Raw genomic sequence first — 20,754 nt, forward strand, 5'->3', positions numbered from 1 at the left:
CTCATGGAAGATGGAGAATACACAAAAAGGGGACAGTTACTCATGTATTAACTGCAACTGATAATCACCAGTTGGTGATGAATTCATTCAACAAAGACTTCCTGGATACTCTGGGCATGTTATATTTTTTTCAAAACAGTCATAATCCAACAAATAGCAAACAGAGCCCCACCCTCATGATGCTTCCAACTGAACAAGGAAGGGAGCCAAAACAGGGATGAGAAGTTTAGAAGAATATGAATATTTCAGGAGTACCAATAGTATGATTCCATGTATATAAACTTTAAGAGCTGGCAAAGCTGTGATAAAAATCAGAATAGTAATTACTTCTAAGATGGGCACTGTGGGTAATTGTTTGGGAAGAACCTGGAACCATCTTTTTGGCCATAGTTTATTTTTTAATTTTTATTAATATAAAGAGAACAAATTATTAATATAAATATTATTAATATAAATTAAAATATAAATTAATATAAAGATTATTAATATAAAGAGAACAGATTTCATAAGCACAGTCCTGAGAAGCATTCTCCTCTTTCTCTCCCTCTCTCCCTCCCCCAACCTCCTTCCTTCCTTCCCTTCTTTTTTCTTTAAATTTTTCAAAGACAAAATTTAAATCCACTCTGTAGTCACAGGCTTAATGTACCACTAACTATCATATTCAATAAGCAAAAAGTAGAAACACTACGGTTCTGCAGGAGTATAAACAAGGGCTGAAAGCAACAATCAAATCACAAGATGTCTGTTTCATTCCTATTTTTTGTATTCTGTATTAACTACCACATATCAGAGAAAACTATATAATATTTGTCCTTTGGGGACTGGCTTATTTCACTAAGCATAACAGGTGGTTTTTTTTTGTTTTGTTTGTTTGTTTGTTTGTTTTTTGACAGGCAGAGTGGACAGTGAGAGAGACAGAGAAAGGTCTTCCTTTGCCGTTGGTTCACCATCCAATGGCCGCCACGGCCGCACACTGTGGCCAGCGCACCGCGCTGATCTGAAGCCAGGAGCCAGGTGCTTCTCCTGGTCTCCCATGGGGTGCAGGGCCCAAGCACTTGGGCCATCCTCCACTGCACTCCCTGGCCACAGCAGAGAGCTGGCCTGGAAGAGGGGCAACCGGGACAGAATCCGGCGCCCCCACCGGGACTAGAACCCGGTTTGCCGGCACCACAAGGCGGAGGATTAGCCTAGTGAGCCGCGGCGCCGGCCTAAGCATAACAGTTTTTAGATGCATGCATTTTGTTGCAAAGACAGGATTTCACTGTTTTTCATTGTGAGTAGTATTTCTCTCTCTCTCTCTCTCTCTATATATATATATGTATATATATGTGTGTGTATATATATATATATAAAACATTTTCTTTATCCAGTCATCAGTTGATGGACATTTGGATTGATTCCATATCCTAGCTGTTGGAACCCTTCTTTATTTTAATTTGATTGATTGGATTCATAGTTCAGTATACACATTTGCAAAACCTATCAAATTGTGTGTGTATATGATCTATGTGTTTGTGCATAAAATATTATAATTGAAAACATGAAGACTGTAAGTGTAGCATTGCCCAAAATATTATTCAATCAATGCATACTTTTCCCAACAAGTCTACTGTAAGGAGCAGCAGCTTTGTCAGATGTTTGAGCAATATGGCGAGTTCTTTTTCCATGATGCTTGCCTTATGACATGAAACCTCTTATAATATTCAGGCCAAGCTGTTGCTTCTTCTTTCTGTACATAATTGGATGATTCTCCCTAACAAATGAACACAGAGAATATGAGTATCAATGAAGTTACATGAACCACTTGAACATTTGTGTAACAAAAGCTAGACGTTATTAAGAATCTGGAACCAAGAATGCAGACTGATCAGAAACTAAGGCAATTTCTCTATTACCATGTTTCTCTTTGGGTTTATGGGAGTGCTAGTCCCAGCCACTTCTTTTTTTTTATTTTTATTTATTTTTTTATTTTTTTTTACAAACTGGTCTTCTTTTTCTCCAGGGGCATGCTAGAACAAGCAGCCCTAGGTATCTTCTCAATTCAGGCACCTACCAAAACAGATTAGTGCCCTATATTGTTATTACAGTATCCTATAAGAAACCAGTTTAGGCTGGCGCCGCGGCTCACTAGGCTAATCCTCCGCCTTGCAGCACCGGCACACCGGGTTCTAGTCCCGGTCGGGGCGCTGGATTCTGTCCCGGTTGCCCCTCTTCCAGGCCAGCTCTCTGCTGTGGCCAGGGAGTGCAATGGAGGATGGCCCAAGTCCTTGGGCCCTGCACCCCATGGGAGACCAGGAGAAGCACCTGGCTCCTGCCATCGGATCAGCGCGGTGCGCCGGCCGTGGCGGCCATTGGAGGGTGAACCAAAGGCAAAAAGGAAGACCTTTCTCTCCGTCTCTCTCTCTCTCACTGTCCACTCTGCCTGTCAAAAAAAAAAAAAAAAAGAAAAAAAGAAAAAGAAAAAGAAAAGAAAAGAAACCAGTTTAGGCTTGTTAACCACCTGTGGTCCAGTCAGCTGGAGTGGAGGGAATAGGTTACTTACCAGACCCTTTGGGAACAGAGTGCTTGAGAAGGGAACCTGCGAGAAAATTCTCAAAGATACAGTAAGGGATCAAAACCAGGGCTATTCTTACTTTCTCCCAAGTTGTCTTAGCTACCTAAGGAAGACAGTGGCAGCCATCACCAATCACATATCCTAGACTTTAAAAAGAGAATTTCAGCAAGCTTAGAAAATCGTGGACAGATCACATAAAGGCAAAGAAAGCTGAATGCTGTAGGAAAAACTCAAATGTATAAAATTGCATTGACTAAAATTGGTCAGATAAAATTTTAAAGAAATTGATGTCAACCTGAATTGTCCTTTTTATTTTTATTTATTTATTTATTTATTTATTGACAGGCAGAGTGGACAGTGAGAGAGAGAGAGACAGAGAAAAAGGTCTTCCTTTGCCGTTGGTTCACCCTCCAATGGCCGCCGCAGCCAGCGCACCGCACTGATCCAATGGCAGGAGCCAGGTGCTTCTCCTGGTCTCCCATGGGGTGCAGGGCCCAAGCACTTGGGCCATCCTCCATTGCACTCCCTGGCCACAGCAGAGAGCTGGCCTGGAAGAGGGGCAACTGGGACAGAATCCGGTGCCCTGACCGGGACTAGAACCCGGTGTGCCGGTGCCGCAAGGTGGAGGATTAGCCTATTGAGCCACAGCACTGGCCTGAATTGTCCTTTTTAAAAATTAATTGATGCATTTATTTTACATTGTGTCTGAAAGGCAGAGAGAGAGCTAGAGAAATCTTCCACCCACTGATTTGCTCCCCAAATGCCCACAACAGCAGAAGCTGAGCCAGGCTAAAGCCAGGAACCTGAATTCAATCCTGGTCTCCAGCGTGGGTGGCAGAGACGCAAGCACTTGAGCCATCACCTGCTGCCTTCCAGTCCAGGCACTTTGATGTGGTATACGGACATCCCAAGTGGTGTTTTAACCATCGTACCAAATGCCCACCCCTGAATTGTCTTGTAAAGGTCAATTTCATAGTCACAGGGTGAGAAATAAGTGGGATAATGTCAGCTTATGTTTAATAAAGACTCCTTGAAGATTTAGTTTACAGTAAATTCAATGTTGACCGTTATCATTATGAAGGCACTAAAACAACTAGAGCAGTATGTTAGGCAAGAGGGTGCATACAGAAGCTGATAAAGCCCCCTTCCTCTGCACTAATCAGATGATCTAGCTGGAGGGTACTAGCTCCATTCTGAGCACCTCATTTCAAGAAGAAAATGGACAAATCTGGGGTATTTGGAGGGAGGAGCCAGAACACTGAAGGGTCTGAAAACCACATCATGTGAGGATCAAAGTCCCTTAATTTGGTGAAAAAAAGATAAGAGAAAATTTGATATCAATTTTCAAATATTCAGAATACCACATGTAATAATAGAAGAAAGAATCCTTGGACCAAGATATAAAAATCACAGAGAGGCATCATTTGGCTCATTCTGTAAAAGCTTCTTTATTTATTTGAAAGGCAGAGTCACAGAGATGAAAACGCAATGAGATCTTTCATCTGCTATTTTGCTCCCCAAATGACTCTAATGGCTGGAGCTGAGCCAAGAAGAAGCTACGAGCCTGAAACTCCAATATGGATCTCCTATGTGGTTGGAAGGGGCCCAAGTTATTTGATTCATCTTCTGTTGCTTTCTCAAGCACATTAACAGGGAGCTGGATTGGAAGTGAGGCAGCTGAGACTCGAACTGGTATTATGGGTGTTACAGGCAGCTGTTTAACTCTGCACCACAATGCCAGCCCGGCTTATTTATTTTTCAAACAAATACTATCAATTACATTTACCTAAGAATAGAATAGGCCATTTTAAGAGGATGGTATTTCTCTGAGAAGAGAGGAATTTGTTGAGGTGGTGTCCAGTTCTCAGATGGACTGTGGTCCTAAAGGCATTCTTTGTTAAGAATTGACTTCAATTGGACTTGTAATTAGGTGCAGTATAATTTATTCACAAAGAAAAAAACAGAAATGTACAGGAAAATGATGGAAAGTAGTATAATTTTTAGGCTTTTCTCCCTCACCTTTACCCCCAGCAGAAGTATCGGGGTAGAGTCTCAGATTGGTGCTCAGTCCTTCTTATATTGAGCAGTACTTTTGGGTAAGACAGAAAAAGAGGGAATAAGCAAGAGCCTGCCACTCTGGAAGAACCGTCTTGTCCATACCCTCTGTGTGTGAGTGGATCCAGGTGCAGGCTGTGTAGTACAGACATCAAGAGGGTGGATACAGAAGCTGATAGCACCAGATGTCAGCCCAACATGATGGGTCATTGTCAGCTGTCTCTCCACATCCAGAAGATGTATTTCATGAAGGCTCCTCTTAAAATGAAAGATGCGACACTGGAGAGATAGCAGCACAACTGTGCAATCTCTTAGCACCTACTGAGTCATCCATATAAGAACTATGGATCTGAAGATGTGTCAGGTGCAGAGTGGAGCTAAAAGGACTCAAGCAGGCTGACCTGGTTCAGCAAGGGCAGTGGGAAAAAGTCCTGAGCAGGAGCCAGGAGTCAAGGAGCCAAGGAAAGGAGCAAGGAGCAGTGAGCGCCCTGAGCAGGGCTGTGGCCTGGGGAACAGGGTTGCAGGAGGGGGAAGGGACCCCCTCTCTGAGCTGTGCTGAGAACAGCGACCATGCTTCTGTGGCAATTTTACTTGAACAACATTGTATTTGTTGAAGTGAGCTTTTGCCTTGCCTTTTTAATTTTCTAGGGACCTGAAGCTAGACAATATCCTGTTAGACAAAGATGGACATATCAAGATAGCGGACTTTGGAATGTGCAAGGAGAACATGGTGGGAGACGCAAAGACAAATACTTTCTGTGGGACTCCTGATTATATAGCTCCAGAGGTAAGAGTGTACTTCCCCGAGGCCCTGCAACCTCCCTCCCCAGCTCAACACACCACTGCCTCTTGCTGCCCTTCAAAGTCAGAAGGTTTTACTTATTTTGGTGCAGGACTGCTATTTGCTTTTCTAAGTATTTCACAAATGCAGTCACACAGCTGGATTGCTATTATTATCTGAGGGAGAATGCTATGCATGCTAATGATGACATCTCTCCCAAGCCTTAAATCACTCACTGTTTCCCTTCAGTCATGACTCTGACCCATCATCCCCAGCCTCCAACCATATTCACTCTGTTCAGATCAACCAGAATGAGGAGCCCCTGGTGAAGAGCTGGATGAAAACAGGTATCCCCCTGGACAAAGTGGTTTCATTGCAGGATCAGAAGACCTGAATGATGGTTCCAGGCTGCCACTGTGTGAGCATGGATGGATTGCCAAAGCCTCCTTGACCCCGCTTGCTTGTCTATAAAATGGGTCTAACACTTGTGTCACAACATTGTCATAAGAATTAAATGAAGGAACATACAAAACTCAAGCCTCACACCCCACCTCTGCCAAAATAGTAGCAAATAACAACAATGATAACAAGGCATGTCTATCATATTCTGAGCACCCAGAGGAATGGCATTTGCTCAGAAGTCATCCATCCGTCCAAGTAAACACACCTCTTCCCTTTTAAGAGAATCTTCTCCAGTTGCCCACTCCAGGGAGCTTAGAGACTCTCTTACCTTCTCTTCATATAATAGTTCCTTCTCTTTATATAATAGTCTCCTAGTTACTCCTTACCTCTGGCTTTCCCTGCACAACCAGATGTTTGCACTAATGTCAGGAACAATTTCTCATTCACTCTGAAAAACCCTTCTTTAATTTCAAAATAATTATAGATTCACAAGACTTTGCAAAATAGCACAGAAGCATCTGCTGTAAGTACCTTTTACCCAGTTCTCCCCAGGGGTTACATCTTACATAGCTCTCGTGCTACATAAAACCAGGGAGGTGACACTGGTTCTATACCATTTCCTCACAAGGTTAGATTTTAAAAATTTTTTATTTATTTATTTGAAGCACAGCAGGGTCAGGGGGTGGAGGTCAGGAAGCAGGCAGAGCTTCTGTGCACTGGTTGACTTCTCAAATACCTGCAACAGGCAAGGATGAGCCAGGCTGAAGCTGGGAGCCAGGAACTCAGTCCAGGTCTCCCACATGAGTGGCAGAAACTCAATTACTTGAGTCATGACCTGCTGCCTCCCAGTAGGTATCGATGCAAGGCGAGACATGAGTGTCTTAACTGCCAGGGCAAAAGCCCACTCCACATGGATAGATTTGCATGATCTTATTTTCTTTCATCTCCAAGGACCTGTTGTAGTTGATTAACAAGTTAATTAATGCATAAATGGGGGCAGAGTTGTTTGATAAAGACAGCGATGGATCTCTGATTTCCTGGGTTGTAAAACAATGGTGGCAGCAAATCCTTGTCACTGCCAAATAAGTGGCAGCCCAAGCCCGGGAACTTGTGGATTTGCCCTGTGATTGTGTGGTATTTAATTTTAATTTAATCTTAAAGGCAAGGTTGGCCCCTGTTCCATAAGAAATTACAGCTTTTAACTTCCAAGGAATTGTTGAGCTCACAGAACTCGGCTCATTGATTTTTTTTTTTTATTTTTGACAGGCAGAGTGGACAGTGAGAGAGAGAGGGACAGAGAGAAAGGTCTTCTTTTTCCATTGGTTTACCCCCAAATGGCCACTCTGGCAGCACGCTGCAGCCAGCGCACAGTGCTGATCCGAAGCCAGGAGCCAGGTGCTTCTCCTGGTCTCCCATGCGGGTGCAGGGCCCAAGCACTTGGGCCATCCTCCACTGCACTCCCAGGCCACAGCAGAGAGCTGGATTGGAAGAGGAGCAACTGGGACAGAATCTGGCACCCTGACCGGGACTAGAATCCGAGGTGCTGGTGCCACAGGCAGAGGATTAGCCTAGTGAGCCACAGCACCGGCTCAGCTCATTGATTAAATAACTTCCCGATATTATAGGAATTTGTGCTTCCTTCAGGTTAGCACAAATACAGATATCAATGCAGATATCAATATTCCAGTTCAATGTGAGGCCAAAGCTAATTAAGGCACAAGCGAAGGAGTCCCATAGGAGGAATTTAGTTCATGTACTAGATTCTGCTTAATAATAATTCTAAATAGATTCACTATTCTAAGTACACATCGCTGTCACCCTCAGCAGAGACTCCCTTTATCATCCTTTCAACCTCACTGCTGCTACCTCGATTTCTTCCCTGTCTACCTTGGACGTCTTGTGTGTCTGCCTTCCTCTGATTCACTCTTGTCTGCAAAGACTGTGAATTACCTCCTTTCCTAGGCAAAGTTTCCTTCCTGCTTCTGTTTCTTTCGGCGTCTTCCAGAATTTAGCTTCAGCCATTGCTTCTCTCTCTGCAGCATCACTCTTTCACATTCAGTCATGCTTATGGTAAACCCATACTTGCTGCTCTTCTTGTCTTACTGTAGCTGCTCCCTGAGCTGCTCTACTTATGGCTGGTGGTTTTTACACCAGAATTAATGTGAGGAACCCATACTTCTTGCTCCAGAACTCTATGTCCATGTTTCTGCTTGAGATCTCCAACTAAATACCACAGAACTTTCAAATACAACAAATCTAAAGCCTACTTACTGGGGCAGGCATTTGGCACAGCAGTTAAGACCGCACTCGGATGCCTGCCTCACATCCTGGAGTGACTGGGTTTGAATCTCAACTCTGCTCTAATGCACTCTATGATGGATGGCTCAAGTACTTGGGTCCCTGCCAGCCATCTGGGAGACTCATTGAAGTCCAGGCTCTTGGCTTCAGTCTAGACCAGCACCAGCTGTTGCAGGCTTTTGGGGAGTGAACCAGTAGATGGGAGGCCTCTGTCTGTCTGCCTCTCACTCTCTTCCTGCTTTTCAAATAAACAAAAAATTATTTCTTTTTAAACTTCACTTCCTATGTTTTTGCATTCTTGGCCAATTGCACGCCAACTATCCAGTTGTTGAGATGGAGAAGTATATGAGTCATCCAAGCTTTCTCCTTTCTTACCCCCAAACCCAGTCAAGAGCAAGCTTTCTAAAACTGAGCCTCTCACACCTTTCCTAATCTTGTGACTGAATAAAGACTCTCCCTTCATTCCTTCTTTTCTCTCAAAATGGATCACTTTGATTTATTCCCCAAACATCCTTACTCATGTTAAACATCAATATGTCTGCTTGCTGTGGGCCCCAGCCACACCCTCCATCACTTTCTCTGCCCCTTTCCATCACCAGTGCATCCTCTCTGTGTATTTCAAACATTTTGGTCATGCTTCCTCTTCAATTACATAAGCATTCCCAACATATGTTTGTCTATATCTGGGTCACTGACTCTAGAGTCTGTATGTTATAAAATATGCCCCCAAATGGACGTAATCTGGCTGAACTGTAGATGAGATCAACAAAAATTGTAAATAACTAAATTTTATTCCGTTTACTAACAGCGCACAAATGCTTATGCTTCATTAAAATCATAAGATTGAATAAACCCTTTTTAAATCTTCATTGAACACTTAGGGCTCTGGAAGATCTAATTCACTGATTTCGATTCTTAGTCTTCATGGCTGTCATTGCTAGTAAAGAGACCTCACAAAGCTACAGTAAAAAAGGGCTTAATCTGTGCTTTAGGCAAGACTCACTGCAGAGCACAGTGGATATGAGTTCATCATTCAAAGCAGTGGTTTTGGTACATTCAGTATTGTTTGTAGCAAGCCTCTCACTGACTGATGAACTAGTGAATTCATCATTGCTTTGAACTTTGTTATTTATCGCTGACAGACATCACTCTGCCGTTTTCTGATGCTCTGCTTAGGTCTGCATTATTTACTGCAATATTATATTCAATCCAATCCTCTTCATAGATAACTTTTTAAAAAAGATAAAAATATGTATTTTATTTTTTTGAAATAAAGGCAGAATGACAGAGAAAGAGATTTTTCCATCTGTTGTTTCACTCCTCAAATGGCCACAAAGCCTGAGACTGGGCCAGGCCAAAGCCAGGAGCCTGGAATTCCATCAGGGTCTTCTACTTGGGTGGCAGGGTCCTAAGCACCAGAGCCATCTTCTGCTGCTTTCCTAGGAGTACTAGCAGGAAGCTGGGTCAGAAGCGCAGCAGCCAGGACTCAACCAGACATTCTGATGGGGGAATGCCAGCATCACAGAAAGCAACTTACCACGCCGAGCCCTGTAGATAACATGTTAAGGACTTCTCACTGTGAAAATTAATCTGGTTAAAATAGAACCCACCACAGTAATACACACTGTGAGTCGTGGCAAGTAAATGAAGGAGCCCAGTCATCATCAAGCTCCTTCTGTGATGAGGCTCCTGATTCTGCCTCCAAACCCCTCCTTCAGTGCAGCTTTCTCAGTGATGACATCCATGTCACTCTGGGGAGTAAATACCCAAAAAACCTAAATTGTTTTCTCATTTCAGATATTTGGTAGAAGAATACAAATAAATACAAGGTCTGGTTTTCCTCCCATGTCTCATGGGATGATCTGACTCACCCCTGGGTGTGTGTGCCATCTTGAAGCCCACTGCCCTACTAAGTTGCTAGATTTATACTTTTGTGCAAAACCCATCACCACAGTGCTTTAAAGATTTCCAGAAATCCCCATTATTAATTGAATACAAGCCAAAATCCTGAGTCAAGGTCCTAACAATATGTCCAGGTATAGACAAGTGCTGACCTTCCCCAGCTGGGACAAATTGTGTCTTGTCTATCCCACACAGCCTGTGTCCTTGGCCTGTGTTCACCCCCACACCCACAGGCATCTTCCCCTAAAGATACCCTTGACATCATGAAACATTCTACTGTCTCCTTGCCACTGCACCCATGTTTCTCTCCATCAGAGATTGTGACTTACATACCCTATATCTCATCTCCTCGCCACAGCTCAGAGCAGGCCCCATTACCTGTTTCCTAAATAAGTGACCCCACATGTCCATCTTGAAGCCTGTACTGGATTCCTTACCTCTTGGGCTCCCTACACAGCAGTCCTCTGCAACCTCCCCATTCTGCACCCAACAAAATCCTCTCCACTTTGTAAGGCTTCACTCCCATGCCTTCTGCCCATGTGAAGTTTTCCTTTCTCTCACTCATTCACCCTCTGCCTTCTCCCACCTCAAAAACGAAACACAACTCAGGTGTCCTGTCCTTCCTCTGTCCCTTCGAGGCATTGTCACCGTCCTTCCCTGCAGTTGTAAGTACATGCTGCATTGTGTTGCCTTTATGAGTCTCCAGTTGTCAGCTCCCTATTGAAGTATATGTTCCTTCAGGGAAGGGACTCTGTGGATAGCAAAAAGCCAAATCAGCAAGGAATTAAAAAGATAGGAGTGCTAAACAGCTGGGACAAAGACCCTGGGACTCATCTGGAAGATGCTAATCGCACCTTTCTGGAGAATTGAAATTACAGAAATGAACGCATATTAGAGCAGCACCAAGAGCAAGGCAGGCAAAGCACACTGTGCCCCCAACAGCCAGCCAGTGGCCTCACCAACTGTAGACCTAAAGCTCCTCGCAGAAGCTCCAGTGTTCCTTCTGTCTTTCCAGTTCAGGAGCAAAGTGGGTCCCATGCACACCCAGAAGTCCAAATTCAACTGGGCGATGATTAGGGAAACCGTGAAGTAGGGCAGCTTCCTACTTTCTGATGCACGCAGTGAGTCCATATGGGCTTTCAAGCCCTGGAAACAGCTCTCTAGAGAAAGCAGGAATCGCTTGGAAACCAGAGCGATATCAGCCCTGTGTGGTTACCAGGCCCGTGAGCCACACTTACCTCAATAAGTGCATCAGCACAGCAGCCTGGGAACAGCTTTACTCAACAGTCCCGTGAGGCTCCTGGCTTCAGACTGGCCATACCTCGCTGCTGCAGCCATTTGGGGAGCAAATCAGTGGGTGGGACAGACCTCTCTCTCTTTATGCCTTTCTCTCTGCTTGTCATTCTCCCTTTCAAATAACTTCATAAATATTTTTAAAAGAAAGGTCTTTAACCTCCCTTGTTCCAGTCATCGGGGCTAACAGTTCCGACATCATGTGTCTCTTATCAATTAAAGACATAAATGAAGACCCCAAGCATATCAACATCCCTTAAGCAGAAAATTAGTATTGTTTCTTCCCCCTAACATGAGCCTGAAATGTTTTTACCAAGATCACCTAGCCTAGAAGTCTTAATTTTCTTTAAAATGGCCTCCAGTCCTCCAAATTTCTTGACTTTTGTCCTGCCTAAATGAAATTGTTTAAAAATTCTGTTGCTCAGAGCAATCTCTGGTTGCTTTGGCACCCCCTTGTGTCACATTCTGGGAACTACATGTGATCCTGGCCCCACTTATGGCAAATTTGACTTACCTGAGATTGTGCTTGTTAATTTTGTTCTAGACTATTTCTTAAGGCAAAACCCAGGGTTTGCTAAATTGTAAGGTGAACTGTAGTACTTAAATACTGAATTAAAGTAAGTGAGTAGAATTTTCTTACCGTAAATTGGTGGCAGATTATAAAATTATCTTTGCAAGCTGTCTCTTTTCACAAAGGGGAACAAGATCCTCAAGAAAGATAACTCATCATGGCACTCACAGTGACTTCCATGTGACAAATCAACCTTGTAATAAGTGGCCAAAGAAGAGTGCCACTTTTTAGAAGTGAGTTCAGGGGTCTTCTCAAAACCGCACAGTGAGGGATGAAGCTAAAAGTAGAACGTGTGACATTTTATGTACCATCAAAACTGTTTTTTAGTATTGTTGTTGGTGGTGGTGGTGTATGTGTGTGTGTGTGTGTATTTATCAGATGACACTTGACGTTATCCCTAAGCCACACTCTGTGTTGATCCCTCATCCTGGGATAGGTCCTGGGGTTGGGAAGCAGGAATAGTGGCTGTGCACATCTTTCTGCTCCATCAGAAAATCTCACCAACATCAAATCAGATAGCTTCCCTAGAATATTCTGGAATGTCTTTAATTCTAATGTCATTTTTCTTCCTTAAGGCCATCAGTGATACAAGTCTGCCCTTCATGCCAAAGAACCATTTAAGAAGAAAGGGGAAAATTCTGCTCCATGAGTAGCACCAATAGCAAAATGACCTGTGCATGTTTGTGTGTGTTTCTGCGCATGTGTTCATGGTGCACTGAACTACACCCGAGACACATTGCAGGCAGAAAGGATGGTCACCTGTGAGAGGGCCCTAGTCTTGCTTTTTCCATTCTTTAGTGCTTCAGTTTTTGTGCTGAAATACTGTTGTCCTTTCTCCATTTTGTTTTGGGTGATAGAGCAGCTTGCCCCCAACCCATCTTGAGAGCAGCAGTCGTGAATTGAGAAAATACTGTTTTCTCTCCTGCATTTAGCACATTGCTGTTGTACTCCAAATATGTACTAGAATTTAATTTTTACTGTAATGAGAAATACATAACAGAAAATTTCCCATCTCGACCATTTTTAAGTGTGCAGTTCCAGAATGTTCAGTACATTTCAAAGTTGTGCAATGGATCACTAGAACGTTTTCATCTTGAAAAACCTGAATCTTGACAACCATTAAACAAAAATACCCCCTCTCTCCCATCCCCTGGCCACCACCATTCCACTTTCTGTCTCCAGAATTCAAATACCCAGAGTACTTTAGGGCACACCTATTATATGTGAAGTTATGCTCTACATCAGTTTTGTGACTTGCTTGGTTCACTTCGCAGGATCCCTCACCCATGTAGCTTGTGACAGGACTTCCTAAAGACTGACCAATATTCCACTTGTGGATAGCCCACATTTTATTCAGTACTTCCACAGTCCTTCATCTGCATATCTGGCTGTCACCATTCTACTCTTAGCTTCCAAGTTTGACTTTTGCAGTTTCCATGTATAAATGAGGTCGTGTGCTATTTGCTATCCTGTGCCTGGCTTGTTTCATTTAGCATGATGTCACCCTGGTTCATCCATGTTGCCTCATATGGCAGAATTTTCTTATTTATAAGGCTGAATAACATCCTCTCATATATCCACACCACCTTTTCTTAAGCCATTCACCTTTTAATGGACCCTCAGTTTGACTGTGTTTCTGACTATTGTGAATAACTCTGCAATGAGCATGGGAGTGCAGATAGCTCCTTGAGAAATGGGTTTCACGTCGTCCCCACTGCACTGTTTTCTTTATCCATTCATCCTTTGAGAGATCCTACTAGGTACTGTTTCAGAGATAATGACAGCGTGGATTGTAGGTAGGACAAGCTTTGAGCAGAGTGCCAAGGGCACTCTCTACCTTCCAACATTAAACAGGAAAGTTGCTGGGAGGGCAACATGCAAAGCCTTTTGTGCCAGTGAGTTGGTGAAAGGATAGATGTATTTCAGAAAGTTGGGTGGAATTCCAGACTTTAAATCCTCTTCCCAAATCAATAGACCAAACCAGGTGCTTCCCAGAACCCACCACAGAGCTCTACACAATAGCTCTTCCAGATCTGTGAATTCTAGATTTGAATACTCTGTTATACTAAACTCCTTCCTGACATAGACACTTAGTTTGATTCTGCATTCACATTAACTACAGATGTTGCTCCTATGTTGAGTAGTCATTTCTACCTGGGCTTGAAGGGAGAGACTTGGGCAGATGCTTGATTGCAGCAAAGACTCAGTGCATAAGTGAAGAAAGCTGGGCGTGGCTTGTATGTTCACGTCAGAGGTCCTGGAGTACCGAGATGCACACCAGCTTTGTTAGATCCAATATCTACCACCAAAAACCTCACATCACAGATGGGAAAATGAAAGAAAGCAGCACAGTTTCATTGTTTCACTTAAAGCCAAGGGGAAAGTAGAAATTGAAACTCAAACTCAAACACAAAAATCTTGGCATGTGAAGTCATTTCTATCCAGTTGCTAGCTTGTCAAAAAATAGTTTTCCTTGTCATCTTTATCAACACTGCATATTATTTTCCCTATTGATTGTTTACTGAGTGGCCTTGACAAATTTAGGAATACTTTTTACTAATCCACCTCATTTCTATGAATTATGTCTCTGCCTTTTGCTCTCACAGATCTTGCTAGGTCAGAAATACAACCATTCTGTTGATTGGTGGTCCTTTGGTGTTCTTCTGTATGAAATGCTGATTGGTCAGTCACCTTTCCATGGGCAAGATGAAGAAGAGCTGTTCCATTCCATCCGTATGGACAATCCTTTTTACCCACGATGGCTTGAGAAGGAAGCTAAGGACCTTTTAGTGAAGGTAAGAGATTAAGAAGAGAAGGTCTTCAACAGATTAGACTTTCTGATCAATATTCCCTCTTGTCTCTGGATTCTTATACATATAGACCAAAAATAACTGATTTGGATTGGATTTACATGGGATGCTCACTGTCTCTGTTTTAACTGGCACCAATATTATGAACAATAGATATGAAAATCAATATTAGATAAATTCTCATGTGCATAATTTATAAAAGGAATGCTCAGGGACCAGCTCCATGATTCTTGAATGCTCTCACTTGGAAATGTAGTTGGTTCATTAAACAAGCACAGTTTGTGGCTTAAAACTCTAATCTTTTCTTTCCTACATTCTCAATTGAAAACATTTAGTATGGTTCATCTCCCCTACCCTTGGTTGAAAACTTGTATAGCAGGGTGGGCATTTGGCACAGTAATTAAATCACCACTTGGGGCACACGCATCCCATATTGGAGTGCCTGATTCAAGTCTTGGCTCTTCCACTTCCAATCCAGTTTCCTGCTAATGCCCACCCTGGAAGGTAGCAGATGATGACTCAAATGTTTGGATCACTGACACCAATGTGGGAGACATGGATTGGGCTGTGAATCAATCTTAATTTTTTAAAGTGAAGCCTTTTTCTCTCTTTCTCCTGGTCAGAGTTCATGGTTGGGAGCAGCTCACGTTGTCATATTGTGGTTGACTGTGTCGTTATTCACTCCTCTCCAACTCTGGAGCTTCTACTTCAGATCACACCAAGCTGAAGCAGAGAAAGGATGGAAGGATGAGGAGAAAGAACTCTTCCTATATGGCTAGATGGCTTCATAGTCTGAACCTGGTAGATGGTTCAAACTGAGACTTTCATGAGATGTTTGAACAAGTTCTTTGGAAATACTTATTCTTGGGAACATTTTGGGGGAGTAAACTCTTGGGATACAGGCTATTCAATCTTCTCTAGTCTAGAAACTATACCAAAACTAATTCAGTAACACTCTCCCACTGTTTGTTGCCTGTCCAGTAGACTGTCTTAGATAGTACTCAAAATGTATACAGACCAGCTCTCTCTCTTCACATGTCCCCTGTGTTGTCCACTGGAAATGTTGATGTAGCCTACACCCTCTAAAACCCTGAGAATGCAAGCTATTACCATCTTAGCAACAATCTCCAGAATTGCCCATCCAAGCAGAGTCAACCCCCAATCATGGTAGCATAATATCCATTTGAAATAGGTATTATGGTGTTATCAATGGAAACTAGTCTCTAAGAATCACGATCTGTGAACCATGAACTCCTAGAGCAAATCCATGTAGAAACAAAAGAATGCCTGCCTAGGAACCACCATGAAATATTTGAACTTTAGGCAGAGTCCCATTTTGCCATTTTTAGAGATGCAAAATCCTATCCAGAGTGCATGAATGTAACAAGTTGTAAAATGAAAAATGAATGATACAAATACAACATGCCAAGTATTTATAAGAACTTATTGTTTATTACATGCATTTTTCTGAGCTGTCCCGACAAATATTTGGATCAAAAAGGCCTGTTAGTCTGATGAAGAGATGAGTAAATCTAGAAGAAAGGGACCAAGAATGCAAGTGTTTTGGAGGAAATGTTTTTTTCTAGGATCTCATATGTCAGATAGTTTTTAAAAATATTTATTTATTTATTTGAAAGAGCTATACAGAGAGAAGGAGAGGCAGAGAGAGAGAGAGAGAGAGAGAGAGAGGAAATCCTCCATCTGTTGGTTCAATCCCCAACTGGCCACAACAGCCGGAGCTGCACTGATCCAAAGCTGGGAGCCAGGAGCTTCTTCTGGGTCTCCCATATGATTGCAGGGCCCAAGGCCTTAGACCATGCTCTACTGCTTTCCCAGGCCATAGCAGCGAGCTGGATCAGAAGTGGAGCAGCCGGTTCGTGAACTGGTGCCCATATGGGATGCCAGCACTGCATGGGGTGGCTCTACCCACTATGCCACAGCCCCAGCCCCTGTCAGATGGTTTTTAAAAGTTATCCCTTAGAAATAACTTTTAGCCTTGTTCTTGCTATATTAAAAATGGAAACAGGACCAGGTCTTTCAACAATAGAAACTATCAGTGTGTTTTAAATCAAAACATAGAAAAATGTTACCAGGCCTATATTTTTTAAAGGGTTTTTGTTTTTTTGTTTGTTTGTTTGTTTTTTTTTTTTTAGATTTGACAAATAGGCCGGCGCCATGGCTCAATAGGCTAATCCTCCGCTTTGCGGTGCCAGCACCCTGGGTTCTAGTCCCGGTTGGGGCACCGGATCCTGTCCCGGTTGCCTCTCTTCCAGGCCACTCTCTGCTGTGGCCCGGGAGTGCAGTGGAGGATGGCCCAAGTGCTTGGGCCCTGCACCCCATGGGAGACCAGGAGAAGCACCTGGCTTCTGGCTTCGGATCAGTGCAGTGTGCCAATCGCAGCGTGCCAGCCCCAGCGGCCACTGGAGGGTGACCTTTCTCTCTGTCTCTCTCACTGTCCACTCTGCCTGTCAAAAAAAAATTTGACATATAGAGTTAGACAGTGAGAGAGAGAAGAGAGAGACAGAGAGAAAGGTCTTCCTTCTGTTCACCCCTCAAATGGCTGCTACAGCTGGAGCTACGCCAATCCGAAGCCAGGAGCCAGGTGCTTCCTCCTGGTCTCCCATGCGGGTGCAGGGGCCCAAGCACTTGGGCCATCTTCCACTGATGGACTGGAAGAGGAGCAACCAGGACTAGAACCCGGCTCTCATATGGGATGCCGGCACTGCAGATGGAGGAGTAACCAAGTGAGCCATGGCGCTGACCCCCAGGCCTATCTTTTTTTCGCTGGCCTACTTTTTTTCTCTTTAAGAACTATTTAGAATTAAATTTATCACTTCTACCTTTCTAATCCAAGTGATAATTTGTCTAAGGTATTAGAAATTTTGAGGCAATTCCAGAGTTCTCCTTCAGGAATCAAGATCTTGAATCTGAGAAGTGCTGACAAAGCCCTCATAGGATACCCAGCCCAAGGCTAATGGAACTAGGTATTTAACAATCTGAGCCAGTTTTATCTAGTTTTTGCCTTCTGACTGTAATACAAACATACCATAAACTTATAAAACTCCCTGAATGACCAATTAAATTCACTTTTAATGACTAAACAAAACATACATAAAATGAAAGCTAATTTCAAAATTAACCCATAAAAGATAATGACAACAGTAAAAATGAGCCAATAGGATTAGAAGGTAAATAGTTTTCCTTTACATAAAGGCAAGTTCAAGCATTATTTACAATTGCTACACATATTTTACACTTGGCTTTATGAAGGACCCAGTGTGTGAAGGGTATAAGTTGGTTCAAGCTGTCATAGCAAAACATTGCAGACAGGAGCTTAAACAGCAGACTTTTCTGTACATGGTTCTGACCTCTAGAAGTCCAAGATCAAAGCTCAGCAGGGTCATCTGGCTTGTAGGTGGCTCTTTTCTTGCTTTGTCCTTGCATGGCAGAGACAGCAAGAGTGAGAGCTAGCAACTGAGCAAGTGAGGGAGAGAAATGGTGTCCATTTCATATGAGGATACTAATAATGTGGGATCAAGATTCCACTGTCTGACCTCACTTAACCCTAATTATCTCCCTCAAAGCCATATCTATAGCCACTTTTGGGGGATAGGGCTTCAGCATCTGAATTTTGAGTCCATAGCATGAGGGCTGCTCTGAGAAGCCTGAGTCAGGAAAACTCACTGGAAAAAAAAGAAAGAAATGAAGAAAGATCTTGGTCTTTACTGTCAGAGGGCAGAGGTCACCTTCTGACTCAGGAGCTATTTTAGGTGGGTCTTGGGATGGAAGCCTTGGAACTACAAATGCAAGCCCCCACACCTGTTGATGCTCCCTGTAAAAACCAGCCTTCCCCAGTGGATGGTAACCCAAGTGCTTGGGCCTCTGCCATCTATAAGGGACACCAGGATGGGATTCCTGGTTCCTGACCTCAACTCGGTCTAGCTTTGGTTGTTGGTGGTCATTTGGAAAGTGAACCAGCACATGGAAGACATTCATATTCTCTCTCTCTCTCCCCTTCCTGTGTCTCCAAAATACACAAACAAATAAATAATTCTGTAAATTAAAATAGAAACAACCTTATCATTGTGCTTTGCAAATCCAGTTTGACCTCAGGATCTGCCACAGGTTCAGGCAAAAGAATTGAAGCGGGATTGAGAACAGACGAGGTTCATCAGAAGAAACTCAATAGAAAGAAGTTGGGAATAATCATTCAAAAGAGAAGAAGATTTAGTAGGAGGAAAGAATTATTCCAGTTGGAGGAGAAAGGTGAAAGTTATGTGCATGAAATCCTACTCAGCAATAAAACGGAACTGTTGGTACATAAACTTGAATGGGTCTCAAGGCTGTTAATGTTGAGTGCAAAATGCCAGCCTTCAAAGTTCACATACTCTATGAGTCTATTTACATACAACATTATTATAATGACAACTTTGGAGAGATGGAAATCAGATCGGTGGTTGCCAGGGACTATGGTAATGGGGCAGTAGAGTGAGTGTGACTGTTGAGTGGTGGCACAAGGGAGATCTTTGTGGTGATGGAACTGTTTGTATGTTGCTTGCCCAGATCCACTCATGTGATAAAATGTCCTAGAACCAGACACACTTATTTCACCAGTGTCATCTTTCTGGTAGTTGAGCCATCTGTGAGAGGCAACCCCTGGGGGAGATTGAGATCTCTGTGCTAGCTCTTCAGTGTCCTGGGAATCTAAAAGTATTTCAAAATGTTTAAAAACAAACCTCAATCTAAGGCTAAATGTCATGAAAATACAAAGAAAAAAAGAAAAACAGAAGTCATCTGGAGACTTTTGGTGTCAGGAGAAAGGTTTGTCGTGGGAGTGGAGAATTAATTTTGTTGAATAGGGCAGGAACCAACACAATTAAGGATAAAGAAGGAAATTAAAAAGCCTAGTGAGTGAAAGAGGCTTAAGTCTGTATAGGAGAACTTGAGCTTATTAATTTGCCATGCAAATTAATAAAAATTCTATGTCCTTTCTCCTGCATATATGAATATTCCAGCAGTTGGACTGATAAAAAGTGTTTCCATTATGCAGTTCTGTGATCACTGGTTTCTAGTTTCCTTTTTACTCCTCATCTGCTTCCTAACTTTGATCCAACAGTCCCTACCTCCTTAATCTCCTTTTTCTACAAAAAATCAAAGAAAATACCATTTCTCAGAAACTCCCAATAGGGAATTTTACATAATGTTGTGAAACCTACAAGTCATGGGGCTGCGCTGTAGCATAGCACGTAAAGCCACTACCTGCAGTGAGGGCATCCCATATAGATGCTGGCTCAAGACTTGGCTGTTCCATTTCCAAGCCAGCTCTTTGCTATGGCCTGGAAAACCTACTAGTCATGGATCTTCATGGAAAGCTGAAGAAAACAGCGTTCAGTGGCTTCTGTGCCGGCGGAAGTACCAGACTCTGACCCATTTCATCCAGGCAGGGTATGGATGCATGTTGTGTACTGAACAATTGCATATCAAGAGGGGCTGTGCTCCCTCAAGTATCACAACTGGGACACTGCTGTCCACTTGGCTGTTGACAAAGAAACACCCTTTTCTTCCTCACTTATCCATCCAGAATGTCCTGTCCATTTGTTTGAAAATGATGGAAAACTGATGAACAGAAATGCCACTCCCTGTTAAGACGCATCTGAAGAGAAACTAAAGAGGCAGGGCACATAGAACCTGTCACCAGCCACCAGGGAAAACCCCAGCAGCCCACAATGGCTTTTTTGCCCAGACTGTCAAGTAAATCTAAACAAACTCTAACTACATCCTGGCCATTTATAAAACAGGTGTGCTGTTTCCTATAAATGTAAACCACAGCTTTTACACACGAAAGCCAGTCTTTCTTCATGAATCTTATTTCTTGTGTGCAAGTTGCTAGGCCTTGGATACCCTCTGAGGTCATCAGTCATCCCAAGACTGTGGACTGGTTGATTTGCAACAGGAAAAAAGATAATAATTTGCTGTCCTTTATACAATTAGAAAGAATATTAAATCATGGCAGCTGGAGACTATAGTATGTTCTCATTAACCATCTGCTTTTTAAAACGTATTTTTAAATTTCATAGGCAAACCTACC

The 20,754-nt window shown here is 42.9% G+C and overlaps 1 protein-coding gene across 13 annotated transcripts in view; it reads left to right on the forward strand.

The window, feature by feature from the left end:
* The window catches only part of PRKCQ (protein kinase C theta), a 152,783-nt gene that overhangs the window by 125,235 nt on the left and 6,794 nt on the right, over positions 1–20,754 (forward strand). For 10 of the 13 annotated variants that reach the window (XM_051821575.2, XM_051821580.2, XM_051821578.2 and 7 more), the window contains 2 exons: positions 5,258–5,396; positions 14,463–14,651. In XM_051821575.2, coding sequence (XP_051677535.1) covers positions 5,258–5,396; positions 14,463–14,651 — 328 coding nt within the window. Of the gene's footprint in view, positions 1–5,257; positions 5,397–14,462; positions 14,652–15,289; positions 16,107–18,791; positions 19,443–20,754 lie in introns of those variants that run through there. The other 3 variants (XM_051821582.2, XM_070055781.1, XM_051821579.2) reach the window with 3 other exon arrangements.

This window comes from Oryctolagus cuniculus, chromosome 13 (assembly GCF_964237555.1).
Source record: "Oryctolagus cuniculus chromosome 13, mOryCun1.1, whole genome shotgun sequence".
In the NCBI taxonomy this organism is placed as follows: Eukaryota; Metazoa; Chordata; class Mammalia; order Lagomorpha; family Leporidae; genus Oryctolagus; species Oryctolagus cuniculus.